The sequence below is a fragment of the Piliocolobus tephrosceles genome, chromosome 13 (assembly GCF_002776525.5).
Source record: "Piliocolobus tephrosceles isolate RC106 chromosome 13, ASM277652v3, whole genome shotgun sequence".
Taxonomy (NCBI): Eukaryota; Metazoa; Chordata; class Mammalia; order Primates; family Cercopithecidae; genus Piliocolobus; species Piliocolobus tephrosceles.
Window position 1 is genome coordinate 76,071,362 of NC_045446.1, and position 13,365 is coordinate 76,084,726.

The 13,365-nt window shown below is 38.7% G+C and overlaps 1 protein-coding gene across 1 annotated transcript in view; it reads left to right on the top strand.

Annotated features, from left to right (window-relative positions):
* The window catches only part of CCDC83 (coiled-coil domain containing 83), a 71,396-nt gene that overhangs the window by 12,612 nt on the left and 45,419 nt on the right, over positions 1-13,365 (top strand). The window contains exon 3 of the mRNA XM_023209130.2: positions 758-842. Coding sequence (XP_023064898.2) covers positions 758-842 — 85 coding nt within the window. The remainder of the gene's footprint in view (positions 1-757; positions 843-13,365) is intronic.

Sequence of the window (13,365 nt, forward strand, 5' to 3'; positions counted from 1 at the left end):
GCAGTGAGCCGAAATCATGCAACTGCAGTCCAGTCTGGGCAACAGAGTGAGACTCTGTCTCAAAAACAGACAAACAAAACCAGATCCACCTGCCTCAGCCTCCCAGAGTGCTGGGATTACAGGTGTGAGCCACCATGCCCAGCCCATTTTTAAAGAGATATACTATACTTAACACCTCAAATAGCTATCAAATAGCCTATAAGAAAGTCTTTCTGCACTATTCTATCTCTTTTATACCTTGCAGCCACTCAACAAATACTTGTTGAGTGTTAAAGAAATGTATTTGTGCCAGGAAAGAAGTTTTTATTATTTGTAGAAGAGATAGCACACTAATGAATTTGAACCAATAGGCATGCCTAGTTTACCTTAGTATTTCAAGAAGGTGAGCTTTCCCTTATAAATTCTTAGCTTTGTCATTTTTGTCTGAATGATTTTAGAATTCTAGAAAGCATGTTTTCTGTTTGCCCTCTCCTAGTTTTCCTTTAGGCTAAATTATTTATGAACAATTAGAAAGTATAAAATTACAAATATAAAACATGAACAGAGATTTTTTTCAAAAAAAAAAAAAAAACCTTGAAGTTATCTCTACAATATATATTTTAGTGAGTTAAATAGATTCAGAACCATTTAAGAGAGGTTTTTATCCCTAAATGTGTTTTCATAATACATTTAATAATTCACTTCAAGTACTTTTAAAATTTTTTCTTATTTCCTAAGATAAATGATTCTAACACATTTTATCTTTGTTGATTCTCAGATGTCAAATAAAGGAAAATGCAGTGGAGCGATTTATGTTTCAAATAAAGACACTTAGGGAAAAAAACCAAAAATACCATGAAAGAGTGAGTATAAAATTTAGAACCTCTATATAGTCATTAAACATTTACACTCAGACTTTAAAAACTTGTGGATTATGGTGAAATATACTCTAGGAAATTATCTTCTTCAAAGCTTGGAATTGATTGATTTAAGTTTCTTTGTACAGGTGAGGCAGGTGGGTACTGCTGTTGCCATTATATTAGTTACAATGTCAGTGGAAATTGGGTTGAATTATGTTATTTAGACCCTGAAGACACTGAATCTTACGTTCAAAATTTTAAAGCTTTGAAACCACATTTGTCTTTTGACTTTTTATTTAACCAAACTGTAAAACATTGGTTCTCCATTTTAAATCTCTTTGTCTTTTTTCTTTTAGATTTTCAGAGAGTAAGCATATATAAATACCATTTGAAAAGCACAATCTCAGTTGTTAAAATTATTAATTGCATATTTAAGATGATATACTGTTTTTAGAAAATCAGATTAAAATCAATATCAAAAAGGTGCTATATATGACTATCGGGACTAAAAATCAACAGAAATAAAGTTTGGAAGCAATCAATGATAATTAACACAATTTATCCCTCAAGGTATCTTATGAATGAAGAAATACTGAGGGTGCCCCCTTTTAACACATTTATTTTATGTGGGCCCTGAAACTTCCACAGTTAACTGTTTTATTTTGGCTTCTGTCTAAAAAGAATATATCTACAAATTTTAATAGAGTCTGGAGTCAGAGACCTGAGTTTGCATCCTGACTGTACAGCTTACTGCTGATGTCATTTTGGCCAGATTTGGTATGAGCCTCAATCTCACTCTTGTAAAATAGGGATTCCTGTCTCCCCCACAGGGCTAATTTGTTTGTTCATTCAGTAAATATTTAGTGGACAAGACAAGCCAATAATATAACTGTGACTCTGACACTGTCACAATTCTCAAGGTTCATTCACTTGTAATAGGGACTAAAACAGAAGCTCAGTTTGGCCTGGTGCCTGAATGCAGGCTTCACATGAGATCCAGAGTACTAAAGAGAAGTGAGTCCCATCAAGGCACCCATGCACATCTTCCAGTGATCAGCACGGGGACTTGTAGATCAGGACTCGGTTGTGGAAAGTACAACAAATCAGGACTGAGCAATCATTTTCCCCTTAGCCCATCATTTGGAGCCAGAAATAGTTAAAGTTCTTGTTTCCATGAGGATTGGCTCAAGAATGCACATTAGTGGACCCAGCAGTGAGGAGCAAGGAGAGGCAGATTCTAACTATAACTCTGTATCTGAACATCATCCATTTCTTTCCTTTTATGTTGTTATTGCTGTAATTTAAACCACCATTTCTTACTCATCCTTCCCTCAAAGTATATTCTCCACAGTGCAACCAGAATTACCTTTTGAATATTGTAAACCAGGTCCATTCTTTCATTCCTACTATTCCACCACAACTGCTCTAGCAAAAGTTATTAATGACCAATTTGTCAGGCCCAATAGACTTTTTTTTTTTTGAGGCGGAGTCTCGCTCTGTCGCCCGGACTGGAGTGCAGTGGCCGGATCTCAGCTCACTGCAAGCTCTGCCTCCCGTGTTTATGCCATTCTCCTGCCTCAGCCTCCGGAGTAGCTGGGACTACAGGCGCCCGCCACCTCGCCCGGCTAGTTTTTGTATTTTTAATAGAGACGGGGTTTCACCGTGTTAGCCAGGATGGTCTCGATCTCCTGACCTCGTGATCCGCCCGTCTCGGCCTCCCAAAGTGCTGGGATTACAGGCTTGAGCCACCGCGCCCAGCCCAATAGACTCTTTTTAGTCCTTACTTTACCTCTCATCTCTTAACATCCTTCAGTGGCTTCCTATTGCACAGAGAATAAAACCTATTGTCTTTACTAAAGTCTTCAGGGCCCTTCAAAATCTGACCCCTGTTCACCTCTCAAACCTTGTCTCCAGCTGCTGGTGGAGGATTTTTTGCTCCTTAGCTCAGCTAAGTCTGGATTCTTGACTCACAGCCAGGAAGAAGTAGGCATGCAGAAAGGCAGGAAGTTTTATTGAGTGATGAAACAGCTTTTAGCAGGGAGGGGATGCAGGGGTGGTCCCCCTACCCAAAGGCAGGAGGGTTCCCAAGATGGCTGAGCCCAGGGCTTTTTATGGGTTCAGGGTAGAGAGTGTGTGCTTGGTTTCTGAGTATACAAAAAAGGTTGAGGTAGGCACAATAGTGTAGAAAACCAATTAGGAAAGGTTAGGTATATGTAAAATAGGTGAAGGATGAAGACCAATCAGAGGAAAGCATGCCAAACAGGAAGGTGTGTTCTCAATCTGGTTGGAGGATTTACCCAAGTTTCCAGCTTGAAGGTTGGATTTCACAGGCTACGCGCCCCATCTGCCTAGGCATTTGTCTGCCTCCTGCCTGTATCACTTCTCCACCTTTCGTTTACCACCTCTTATTTGAAATCTTGAAAAACCAATCTATTTATTTATGCTTTTACTCATGCTGTTTCCTCTTCCTGGAATGCTTTTTTCTTGGCTAGCTCCTTTTCATTCCACCAACCTAAGTTGGAATATTGTGTAAAATTATATCTCCATTTATTACATTGCAAGCTTTTTAGGCAGCAGCAATTCAGTCTTACTTCTTTGTTTCTCTGGAAGAGTCCAGCTTGAGTAGGTGTTCAATAAATATTTGTTGAGTTAATTCATGCTAACACTAGTGGAAGGAAAAATGTTTTGAGGTCATAGATATTTAACATGACTCATGTTTTCTCTTCAGTTATTTCAAAATCAGAAACGCCCCTCTTCTTTTCCACACATCATCTTTTCCTATGTATATTTAGTTCTGTTTGGATTATCACCTCATTTATTATCTTTCTTTCTCTCAGTATGCATTCATTTCTCCACCTACCTCATTAGCTGTTCCATAGTTCACTCTGTCTACTTCCATACTCTCCATTCATTCTTTCATTCCTACTATTCCACCACAACTGCTCTAGCAAAAGTTATTAATGACCAATTTGCCAGATCCAATAGACTCTTTTTAGTCCTCACTTTACCTCTCATCTCTTCAGCAGCCACTCCCTTTATCTTAAAACCCTTTTCTCCTTTGGGTTCCAGGACCTCACTCTATCTTAACTTTTCTCCTACCTCTCTGAACATTTCTTCTCATTTTTGATTTACTGCTCTTTGCCTAGACACATCCCTTAATTATCACATTTACCAGAGTTCTGATCTCAACCCTTTTCTCTCACTCTAATTCCTTTTTGGGGTCATCTCACTTAACACTATGGCTTCAAATAACCATCTATTTGTTAATAATTTTCGTATCTTTATGTCTCTACAAAAAAATTGTAAAAAGTAGCCAGATGCAGTGGTGTGCACCTGTAGTCCCACCTACTCAGGGAGCTGAGGGAGGAAGATGCTTGAGCCCAGGAGTTTGAGGTTACAGTGAGCTATGACCATGCCACTGCACTCCAGCTTGGGTAACAGACTAAGATCCTGTCTCTAAAAAGGTAAAAATTAAACAAAAACTTTTTTTAATTTTGTAAATGAAAAACATCACATGCTTCAAAAGAATAGTCATTGTGTTAAATATTTGATCTAGGAGAACTGGATTTATTTTAAGAAGTATTGTGCCAAGTATGGAAAGAAAAGCAAAATGTCTTTGTACATTATATACATTTATTTGTCACTTGTATGTAGTGGTTTTAAAATTATCACTATCTTTGGATTTTTTGCCTGTATATAATGGTAAATATTTTTGAGCCGGGACTGGATTTAGAGGCTATTGTTGTCTTACTAAAATTAACATAAGTAAAATCAGATATCTTTACTTAGGATTCAAAACATACCTGATAAAGGAATTTTCTACTTCTACAAAAATAAGTGCAAAAGTCCATATTTAGAAAAAGTATTAGCAGTGCAATAGTTTGGCAAGTGATATTTCCATTACTGGTATTCAAGTTCCTATATTTCATTTTAAAATAACATGTCAAACTAAAATAATTCAATGTATTTATAAGCAAACAAAGCATGAATCTATTTCATTCCAGAAAATAGAATATCTGAGAATTGGTTAAAGAGTAGTAAATTATTTATTTTTCAGTTGTTAATATTCATTGGCCTTCATTTTTTAGTTAAACTTCATTTTGAAATAAGTATAGATTAACTTAGTTATAAAAATGTTATAAAAATGATATAAAAATGAGAGAGAGAAAGGTCCTATGTACCTATTACCTAGCTTCTGATAACATATTACAGAATCACAGTACAATATCATAACAGGATATTGACAAGATTAACATGGAAAGTCAAGATACAGAAGATTTCCATCACCACAAGTATCCCTCATGTGACCCTTTATAGCCACTCACTCCCCTCCCAGTTCTGCCCCCTCATTAGACCCTGGCAATCATTAATCTGTTCTCCATTATTATAATGTTACTTTGGGCACGTTATACCAATGGAATCATACAATAAGTAACCCTTTTGTACTTGGCTTTTTAAAATTCAGCATAATTCTCTGGAGGTATATCCAGGTTGTTGTGTGTGTTATCAGTTAGTTTCTTTGTATTGCTGGCTAGTAACGTGGTGTGGATGTACCAGAGTTTGTTTAACCATTCACCTGGAGGACATCTGGGTTGTTTCCAGTTATTGGATATTTTACATAAAGCTAATATAAACATTAATGGACAGGTATTTGTATGAATAAAAGTTTTCATTTCTTTGGAATAAATGCCCAGGAGTTCAATTGCTGGGTAGTATGATAGTGATATGTTAGTTTTTAAAGAAACTGTTGAACTACTTTCCAAACTGGCTGTACCTTTTACATTCCCACCATCATATATGACGGATCCAGTTTCTCCTCATCCTCTCCAGAATTTAGTGATGTCACTATGCACTATTTTATGTTAGCCTTCTGGTAGGTGTGTAGTAATATCTCAGTATGGTTTTAATTTGCATTTCTCTAATGGATAATGATGTTGAATATCTTTTCATGTGCTTGTTTGTCTTTTGCTCATTTTATAATTAGACTTTTTGTACTCTTGAGCTTTACATATATATATATAATCTTCTAAAACCAATCCTTCCTTGGATATGTTATTTGCAAATATTTTCTCCTAATCTGTAGTTTGTCTTTCATCCTCATAAAAGGGTAACAGAGTAAAAGTTTTTAATTTTGATGAAGTCCAGTTTATCAATTTTTCCTTTTATGGATTATGCTTTCAGTGTCAAGTTTTCAAACTCTTTGCCTAGCCCTAAATCCCAAAGATTTTCTCCTGTTTTATTCTAAAATTTTTGTAGTTTCACCTTTTACATTTAAATCATGGCCCATTTAGAGTTAGCTTGTGTATAAGGTGTGAGGCTTAGATCAAGATTCTTCTTTTTTTTTTTTTACCTGCAGATGTCCAGTTGCATCTGCACTATTAGTTGATAAACCTATCTTTCCTGCATTGAATTGCTTTCACACCTTTGTCAAAAATCAGTTCGACACTGAATAGGCATTTCTCCAAAGAAGACATACAAATGGCTAACAAGCACAAGAAAATATGCTCATAGTTCTTTGAGAAATGCAAATAAAAACCACAACGAGGTACCAACTTTGCAGATACTAGAATGGCTGTAACCAAAGTGGTGATGAAGATGTGGAAAAATTGGAGCCCTCATACATTGCTGGTGGGAATGTAAAATTGTTCAGCTACTTTGGAAAACAATTTGACAGTTCCTCAAAAAGGCATATAGGATTACCATGTGACCCTGTAATTCTACTCCCAAAAGAATGAAAAACAAGTATTCGAGTACATGTTACATGCATGCTGATAGCAGCAGTTATTGGACATTTTACATAAAGCTAATATAAACATTAATGGACAGGTATTTGTATGAACAAAAGTTTCCATTTCTTTGGATTAAATGCCCAGCCAAACTGAAACAGCCCAAAGGTGTTCATTATCAACAGATGAATGGATAAGCCAATTGTGGTATATACATACAATGGTATATTATGTAGCCATAAAAGGCAATGAAGTACTGATACGTGCTACAATGTGGATAAACATGCAAAATATGCTGAGTAAAATATACCAGACACAAAAGGTCAGCATGCTGTATGATTCCATTTATTCCAATATCCGGAATAGATAAATTCATACAGACAGAACAGATTGCTGGTTGCCAAGGGCTGGGGGAAAGGGATGAGAGGGAGAGACTGCCTAATGGCTAAGGAGTTTTACTTTGGAATGCTGGAAATCTTTTGGAACTAGATAGAGGTGGCAGTTCTACAACACTATAAATGTACTAAATGCCACTGAATTGTTCAATTTAAAATAAATATTTAAATTTTAGCAGAATTTTTAACAAAACAGTTGGAGATTTCTGTGGACCTTTTTTATTATTATACTTCAATTTCTAGGGTACATGTGCACAACCTGCAGGTTTGTTACACATGTATACATGTGCCATGTTGATGTGCTGCACCCATTACATTAGGTATATCTCCTAATGCTATCCCTCCCCCCTCCCTCTACCCCATGACAGGCCCCGGTGTGTGATGTTCCCCATCCTGTGTCCAAGTGTTCTCATTGTTCAATTCCCACCTATGAGTGAGAACATGTGGTGTTTGGTTTTCTGTCCCTGCGATAGTTTGCTTAGAATGATGGTTTCCAGTTTCATCCATGTCCCTACAAAGGACATGAACTCATCCGTTTTTATGGCTGCATAGTATTCCATGGTGTATATATGCCACATTTTCTTAATCCAGTCTATCATTGATGGACATTTCGGTTGGTTCCAAGTCTTTGCTATTGGGAATAGTGTTGCAATAAACATACGTGTCCATGTGTCTTTAGAGCAGCATGATTTATAATCCTTTGGGTATATACCCAGTCATGGATTGCTGGGTCAAATGGTATTTCTAGTTCTAGATCCTTGAGGAATCGCCACACTGTCTTCCACAATGGTCGAACTAATTTACACTCCCGCCAACAGTGTAAAAATGTTCCTATTTCTCCACATCCTCTCCAGCACCTGTTGTTTCCTGACTTTTTAATGATCGCCATTCTGACTGGTGTGAGATGGTATCTCATTGTGGTTTTGATTTGCATTTCTCTGAGGGCCAGTGATGATGAGCATTTTTTCATGTGTCTGTTGGCTGCATAAATGTCATCTTTTGAGAAGTGTCTGTTCATATCCTTTGCCCACTTTTTGATGGGGTTGTTTGATTTTTCCTTGTAAATTTGTTTAAGGTCTTTGTAGATTCGGGATATTAGCCCTTTGTAAGATGGGTAGATTGCAAAAATTTTCTCCCATTCTGTAGGTTGCCTGTTCACTCTGATGGTAGTTTCTTTTGCTGTGCAGAAGCTCTTTAGTTTAATTAGATCCCATTTGTCAATTTTGGCTTTTGTTGCCATTGCTTTTGGTGTTTCAGACATGAAGTCTTTGCCCATGCCTATGCCCTGAATGGTACTGCCTAGGTTGTCTTCTAGGGTTTCTATGGTTTTAGGTCTAACATTTAAGCCTTTAATCCATCTTGAATTAATTTTTGTGTAAGGTGTAAGGAAGGGATCCAGTTTCCATTTTCGACATATGGCTAGCCAGTTTTCCCAGAACCATTTATTAAATAGGGAATCCTTTCCCCATTTCTTGTTGTTATCAGGTTTATCAAAGATCAGATTATTGTAGATGTGTGGTATTATTTCTAAGGGCTCTGTTCTGTTCCATTGGACTACATCTCTGTTTTGGTACCAGTACCATGCTGTTTTGGTTACTGTAGCCTTGTAGTATAGTTTGAAGTCAGGTAGCGTGATGCCTCCAGCTTTGTTCTTTTCCTTAGGATTGTCTTGGCAATGTGGGCTCTTTTTTGATTCCATATGAACTTTAAAGTAGTTTTTTCCAATTCTGTGAAGAAAGTCATTGGTAGCTTGTTGGGATGGCATTGAATCTATAAATTACCTTGGGCAGTATGGCCATTTTCACAATATTGATTCTTCCTATCCATGAGCATGGAATGTTCTTCCATTTGTTTGTGTCCTCTTTTATTTCATTGAGCAGTGGTTTGTAGTTCTCCTTGAAGAGGTCCTTCACATCCCTTGTAAGTTGGATTCCTAGGTATTTCATTCTCTTTGAAGCCACTGTGAACTGTGAATGGGAGTTCACTCATGATTTGACTCTCTGTTTGTCTGTTATTGGTGTATAGGAATGCCTGTGATTTTTGCACATTGGTTTCATATCCTGAGACTTTGCTGAAGTTGCTTATGAGCTTAAGGAGATTCTGGGCTGAGAAAATGGGGTTTTCTAAATATACAATCGTGTCATCTGCAAACAGGGACAGTTTGACTTCCTCTTTTCCTAATTGAATACCCTTTATTTCTATCTCCTGCCTGACTGCCCTAGCCAGAACTTCCAACACTATGTTGAATAGGAGTGGTGAGAGAGGGCATCCTTGTCTTGTGCCAGTTTTCAAAGGGAATGCTTCCAGTTTTTGCCCCTTCAGTATGATATTGGCTGTGGGTCTGTCATAAATAGCTCTTATAATTTTGAGATACGTCCCATGAACACCTAATTTATTGAGAGTTTTTAGCATGAAGGGTTGTGAAATTTTGTCAAAGGCTTTTCTGCATCTATTGAGATATACATGTTGTTTTTGTCTTTGGTTCTGTTTATATGATGGATTACATTGATTGATTTGTGTATGTTGAACCAGCCTTGCATCCCAAGGATGAAGCCAACTTGATTGTGGTGGATAAGCTTTTTGATGTGCTGCTGGATTCGTTTTGCCAGTATTTTATTGAGGATTTTTGCATCGATGTTCATCAGGGATATTGGTCTAAAATTCTCTTTTTTTGTTGTGTCTCTGCCAGACTTTGGTATCAGGATGATGCTGGTCTCATAAAATGATTTAGGGAGGATTCCCCCTTGTTCTATTGATTGGGATACTTTCAGAAGGAATGGTACCAGCTTCTCTTTGAACCTCTGATAGAATTCGGCTGTGAATCTGTCTGGTCCTGGACTTTTATTGGTTGGTAGGCTATTAATTATTTGCCTCTATTTCAGAGCCTGTTATTGGTCTATTCAGGGATTCAGCTTCTTCCTGGCTTAGTCTTGGGAGAGTGTGTCCAGGAATTTATCCATTTCTTCTAGATTTTCTAGTTTATTTGCATAGAGGTGTTTATAGTATTCTCTGATGGTAGTTTCTATTTCTGTGGGATGGGTGGTGATATCCCCTTTATCATTTTTTATTGTGTCTATTTGATTCTTCTCTCTTTTCTTCTTTATTAGTCTTGCTAGTGGTTTATCTATTTTGTTGATCTTTTCAAAATCCAGCTCCTGGATTCATTGATTTTTTGAAGGGTTTTTTTGTGTCTCTGTCTCCTTCAGTTCTGCTCTGATCTTAGTTATTTCTTGCCTTCTGCTAGCTTTTGAATGTGTTTTCTCTTGCTTCTCTAGTTCTTTTAATTGTGATGTTAGGGTGTCGGTTTTAGATCTTTCCTGCTTTCTCTTGTCGGCATTGAGTAAATTTCCCTCTACACACTGCTTTAAATGTGTCCCAGAGATTCTGGTATGTTGTATCTTTGTTCTCATTGGTTTCAAAAAACATCTTTATTTCTGCCTTCATTTTGTTATGTACCCAATAGTCATTCAGGAGCAGGTTGTTCAGTTTCCATGTCGTTGAGCAGTTTTGAGTGAGTTTCTTAATCCTGAGTTCTAGTTTAATTGCACTGTGGTCTGAGAGACCATTTGTTATAATTTCTGTTCTTTTACATTTGCTGAGGAGTGCTTTAACTTCCAAGTATGTGGTCAATTTTGGAATAAGTGTAATGTGGTGCTGCAAAGAATGTATATTCTGTTGATTTGGGGTGGAGAGTTCTGTAGATGTCTGTTAGGTCCACTTGGTGCAGAGTGAGTTCAATTCCTGGATATCTTTGTTAACTTTCTGTCTCATTGATCTGTCTAATGTTAACAGTGGGGTGTTAAAGTCTCCCATTATTATTGTGTGGGAGTCTAAGTCTCTTTGTAGGTCTCTAAGGACTTGCTTTATGAATCTGGGTGCTCCTGTATTGGGTGCATATATACTTAGAATAGTTAGCTCTTCCTGTTGAATTGATTCCTTCACCATTATGTATGGCCTTCTTTGTCTCTTCTGATCTTTAGTGGTTTAAAGTCTGTTTTATCAAAGACTACGATTGCAACCCCTGCTTTTTTTTTGTTTTCCATTTGTTGGTAGATCTTCCTCCATCCCTTTATTTTGAGCCTATGTGTGTCTCTGCACATGAGATGGGTCTCCTATATAAAGCACACTGATGGGTCTTTAATCTTTATCCAATTTGCCAGTCTGTGTCTTTTAATTGGAGCATTTAGCCCATTTACATTTAAGGTTAACATTGTTATGTGTGAGTTTGATCCTGTCATTATGATGTTAGCTGGTTATTTTGCTCATTAGTTGCTGCAGTTTCTTCCTAGCATCAGAGGCCTTTACAATTTGGCATATTTTTGCCGTGGCTGGTACCGGTTGTTCCTTTCCATGTTTAGTGCTTCCTTCAGGAGCTCTTGTAAGACAGACCTGGTGGTGACAAAATCTCTTAGCATTTGCTTGTCTGTAAAGGATTTTATTTCTCCTTCACTTATGAAGCTTAGTTTGGCTGGATATGAAATTCTGGGTTGAACATTCTTTTCTTTAAGAATGTTGAATATTGGCCCCCACTCTCTCTGGCTTATAGAGTTTCTGCCGAGAGATCTGCTATTATCTGATGGGCTTCCCTTTGTGGGTAATCCGACCTTTCTCTCTGGCTGCCCTTTACATTTTTTCCTTCATTTCAACTTTAATGAATCTGACAATTATGTGTCTTGTAGTTGCTCTTCTCGAGGAGTATCTTTGTGGCGTTCTCTGTATTTCCTGAATTTGAATGTTGGCCTGCCTTGCTAGGTTAGGGAAGTTCTCCTGGATGATATCCTGAAGAGTGTTTTCCAACTCGGTTCCATTCTCCCCATCACTTTCAGGTATACCAATCAGATGTAGATTTGGTCTTTTCACATAGTCCCATATTTCTTGGAGGCTTTGTTTGTTTCTTTTTACTCTTTTTTTCTCTAAACTTCCCTTCTTGCTTCAATTCATTCATTTGATCTTCAATCACCAATACCCTTTCTTCCAGTTGATCGAATAGGCTACTGAATCTTGTGCATGCGTCACGTAGTTCTCATGCCATGGTTTTCAGTTCCATCAGGTCATTTAAGGTCTTTTTTACGCTCTTTGTTCTAGTTAGCCATTTCTTTATTTTTTTTCAAGGTTTTTAGCTTTTTTGCGATGGGTTCGAACTTCCTCCTTTAGCTCAGAGAATTTTGATCGTCTGAAGCCTTCTTCTCACAACTCATCAAAGTCATTTTCCTTGCAGCTTTGTTCCGTTGCTGGTGAGGAACTACGTTCCTTTGGAGGGGGAGAGGTGCTCTGATTTTTAGAATTTCCAGCTTTTCTGCTCTGTTTTTTCCCCATCTTTGTGGTTTCATCTACCTTTGGTCTTTGATGATGGTGACGTACAGATGGGGTTTTGGTGTGGATGTCCTTTCTGTTTGTTAGTTTTCCTTCTAACAGTCAGGACCCTCAGCTGCAGGTCTGTTGGAATTTGCTGGATGTCTGCTCCAGACCTTGTCTGCCTGGGTATCAGCAGCAGCGGCTGCAGAACAGCGAATACTGCTGAACAGCAACTGTTGCTGCCTGATTGTTCCTTGGAAGCTTCATCTCAGAGGGGTACCCACCCGTGTGGGGTGTCAGTCTGACCCTACTGGGGGGTACCTCCCAGTTAGGCTACTCGGGGTTCAGGGACCCACTTGAGGAGGCAGTCTGTCCATTCTCAGATCTCAGACTCTGAGCTGGGGAACCACTACCCTCTTCAGATCTGTCAGACAGGGACATTTAAGTCTGCAGAGATTTCTGCTGCCTTTTGTTTGGCTATTCCCTGCCCCCAGAGGTGGAGTCTACAGAGGCAGGCAGGCCTCCTTGAGCTGTAGAGGGCTCCACCCAGTTCGAGCTTCCCGGCTGCTTTGTTTACCTACTCAAGCCTCAGCAATCGTGAGCGCCCCTCCCCCAGCCTGGCTGTCACTTTGCAGTTCAATCTCAGACTGCTGTGCTAGTAGGGAGTGAGGCTTCATGGGTGTGGGAGCCTCCCAGCCAGGTGCAGCATATAATCTGGTGTGCCATTTGCTAAGACCGTTGGAAAAGTGCAGTATTATGAGGGCGGGAGTGACCCGATTTTCCAGGTGCCATCTTTCACAACTTCCCTTGGCTAGGAAAGGGAATTCCCTGACCCCTTGCACTTCCTGGGTGAGGCAATGCCTTGCCCTGCTTCGGCTCATGCTTGGTGGGCTGCACTCACTGTCTGTCCTGCACCCACTATCTGACAAGCCCCAGTGAGATGAACCCAGTACCTCAGTTGGAAATGCAGAAAACGCCCCTCTTCTGCATCACTCACGCTGGGAGCTGTAGACTGGAGCTGTTCCTATTTGGCCACCATGCCAGGCTAATTTTGTAATTTTAGTAGACTTAAGCTGACCTCAAGTGATCCGCCCACCTCAGCCTCCCAAA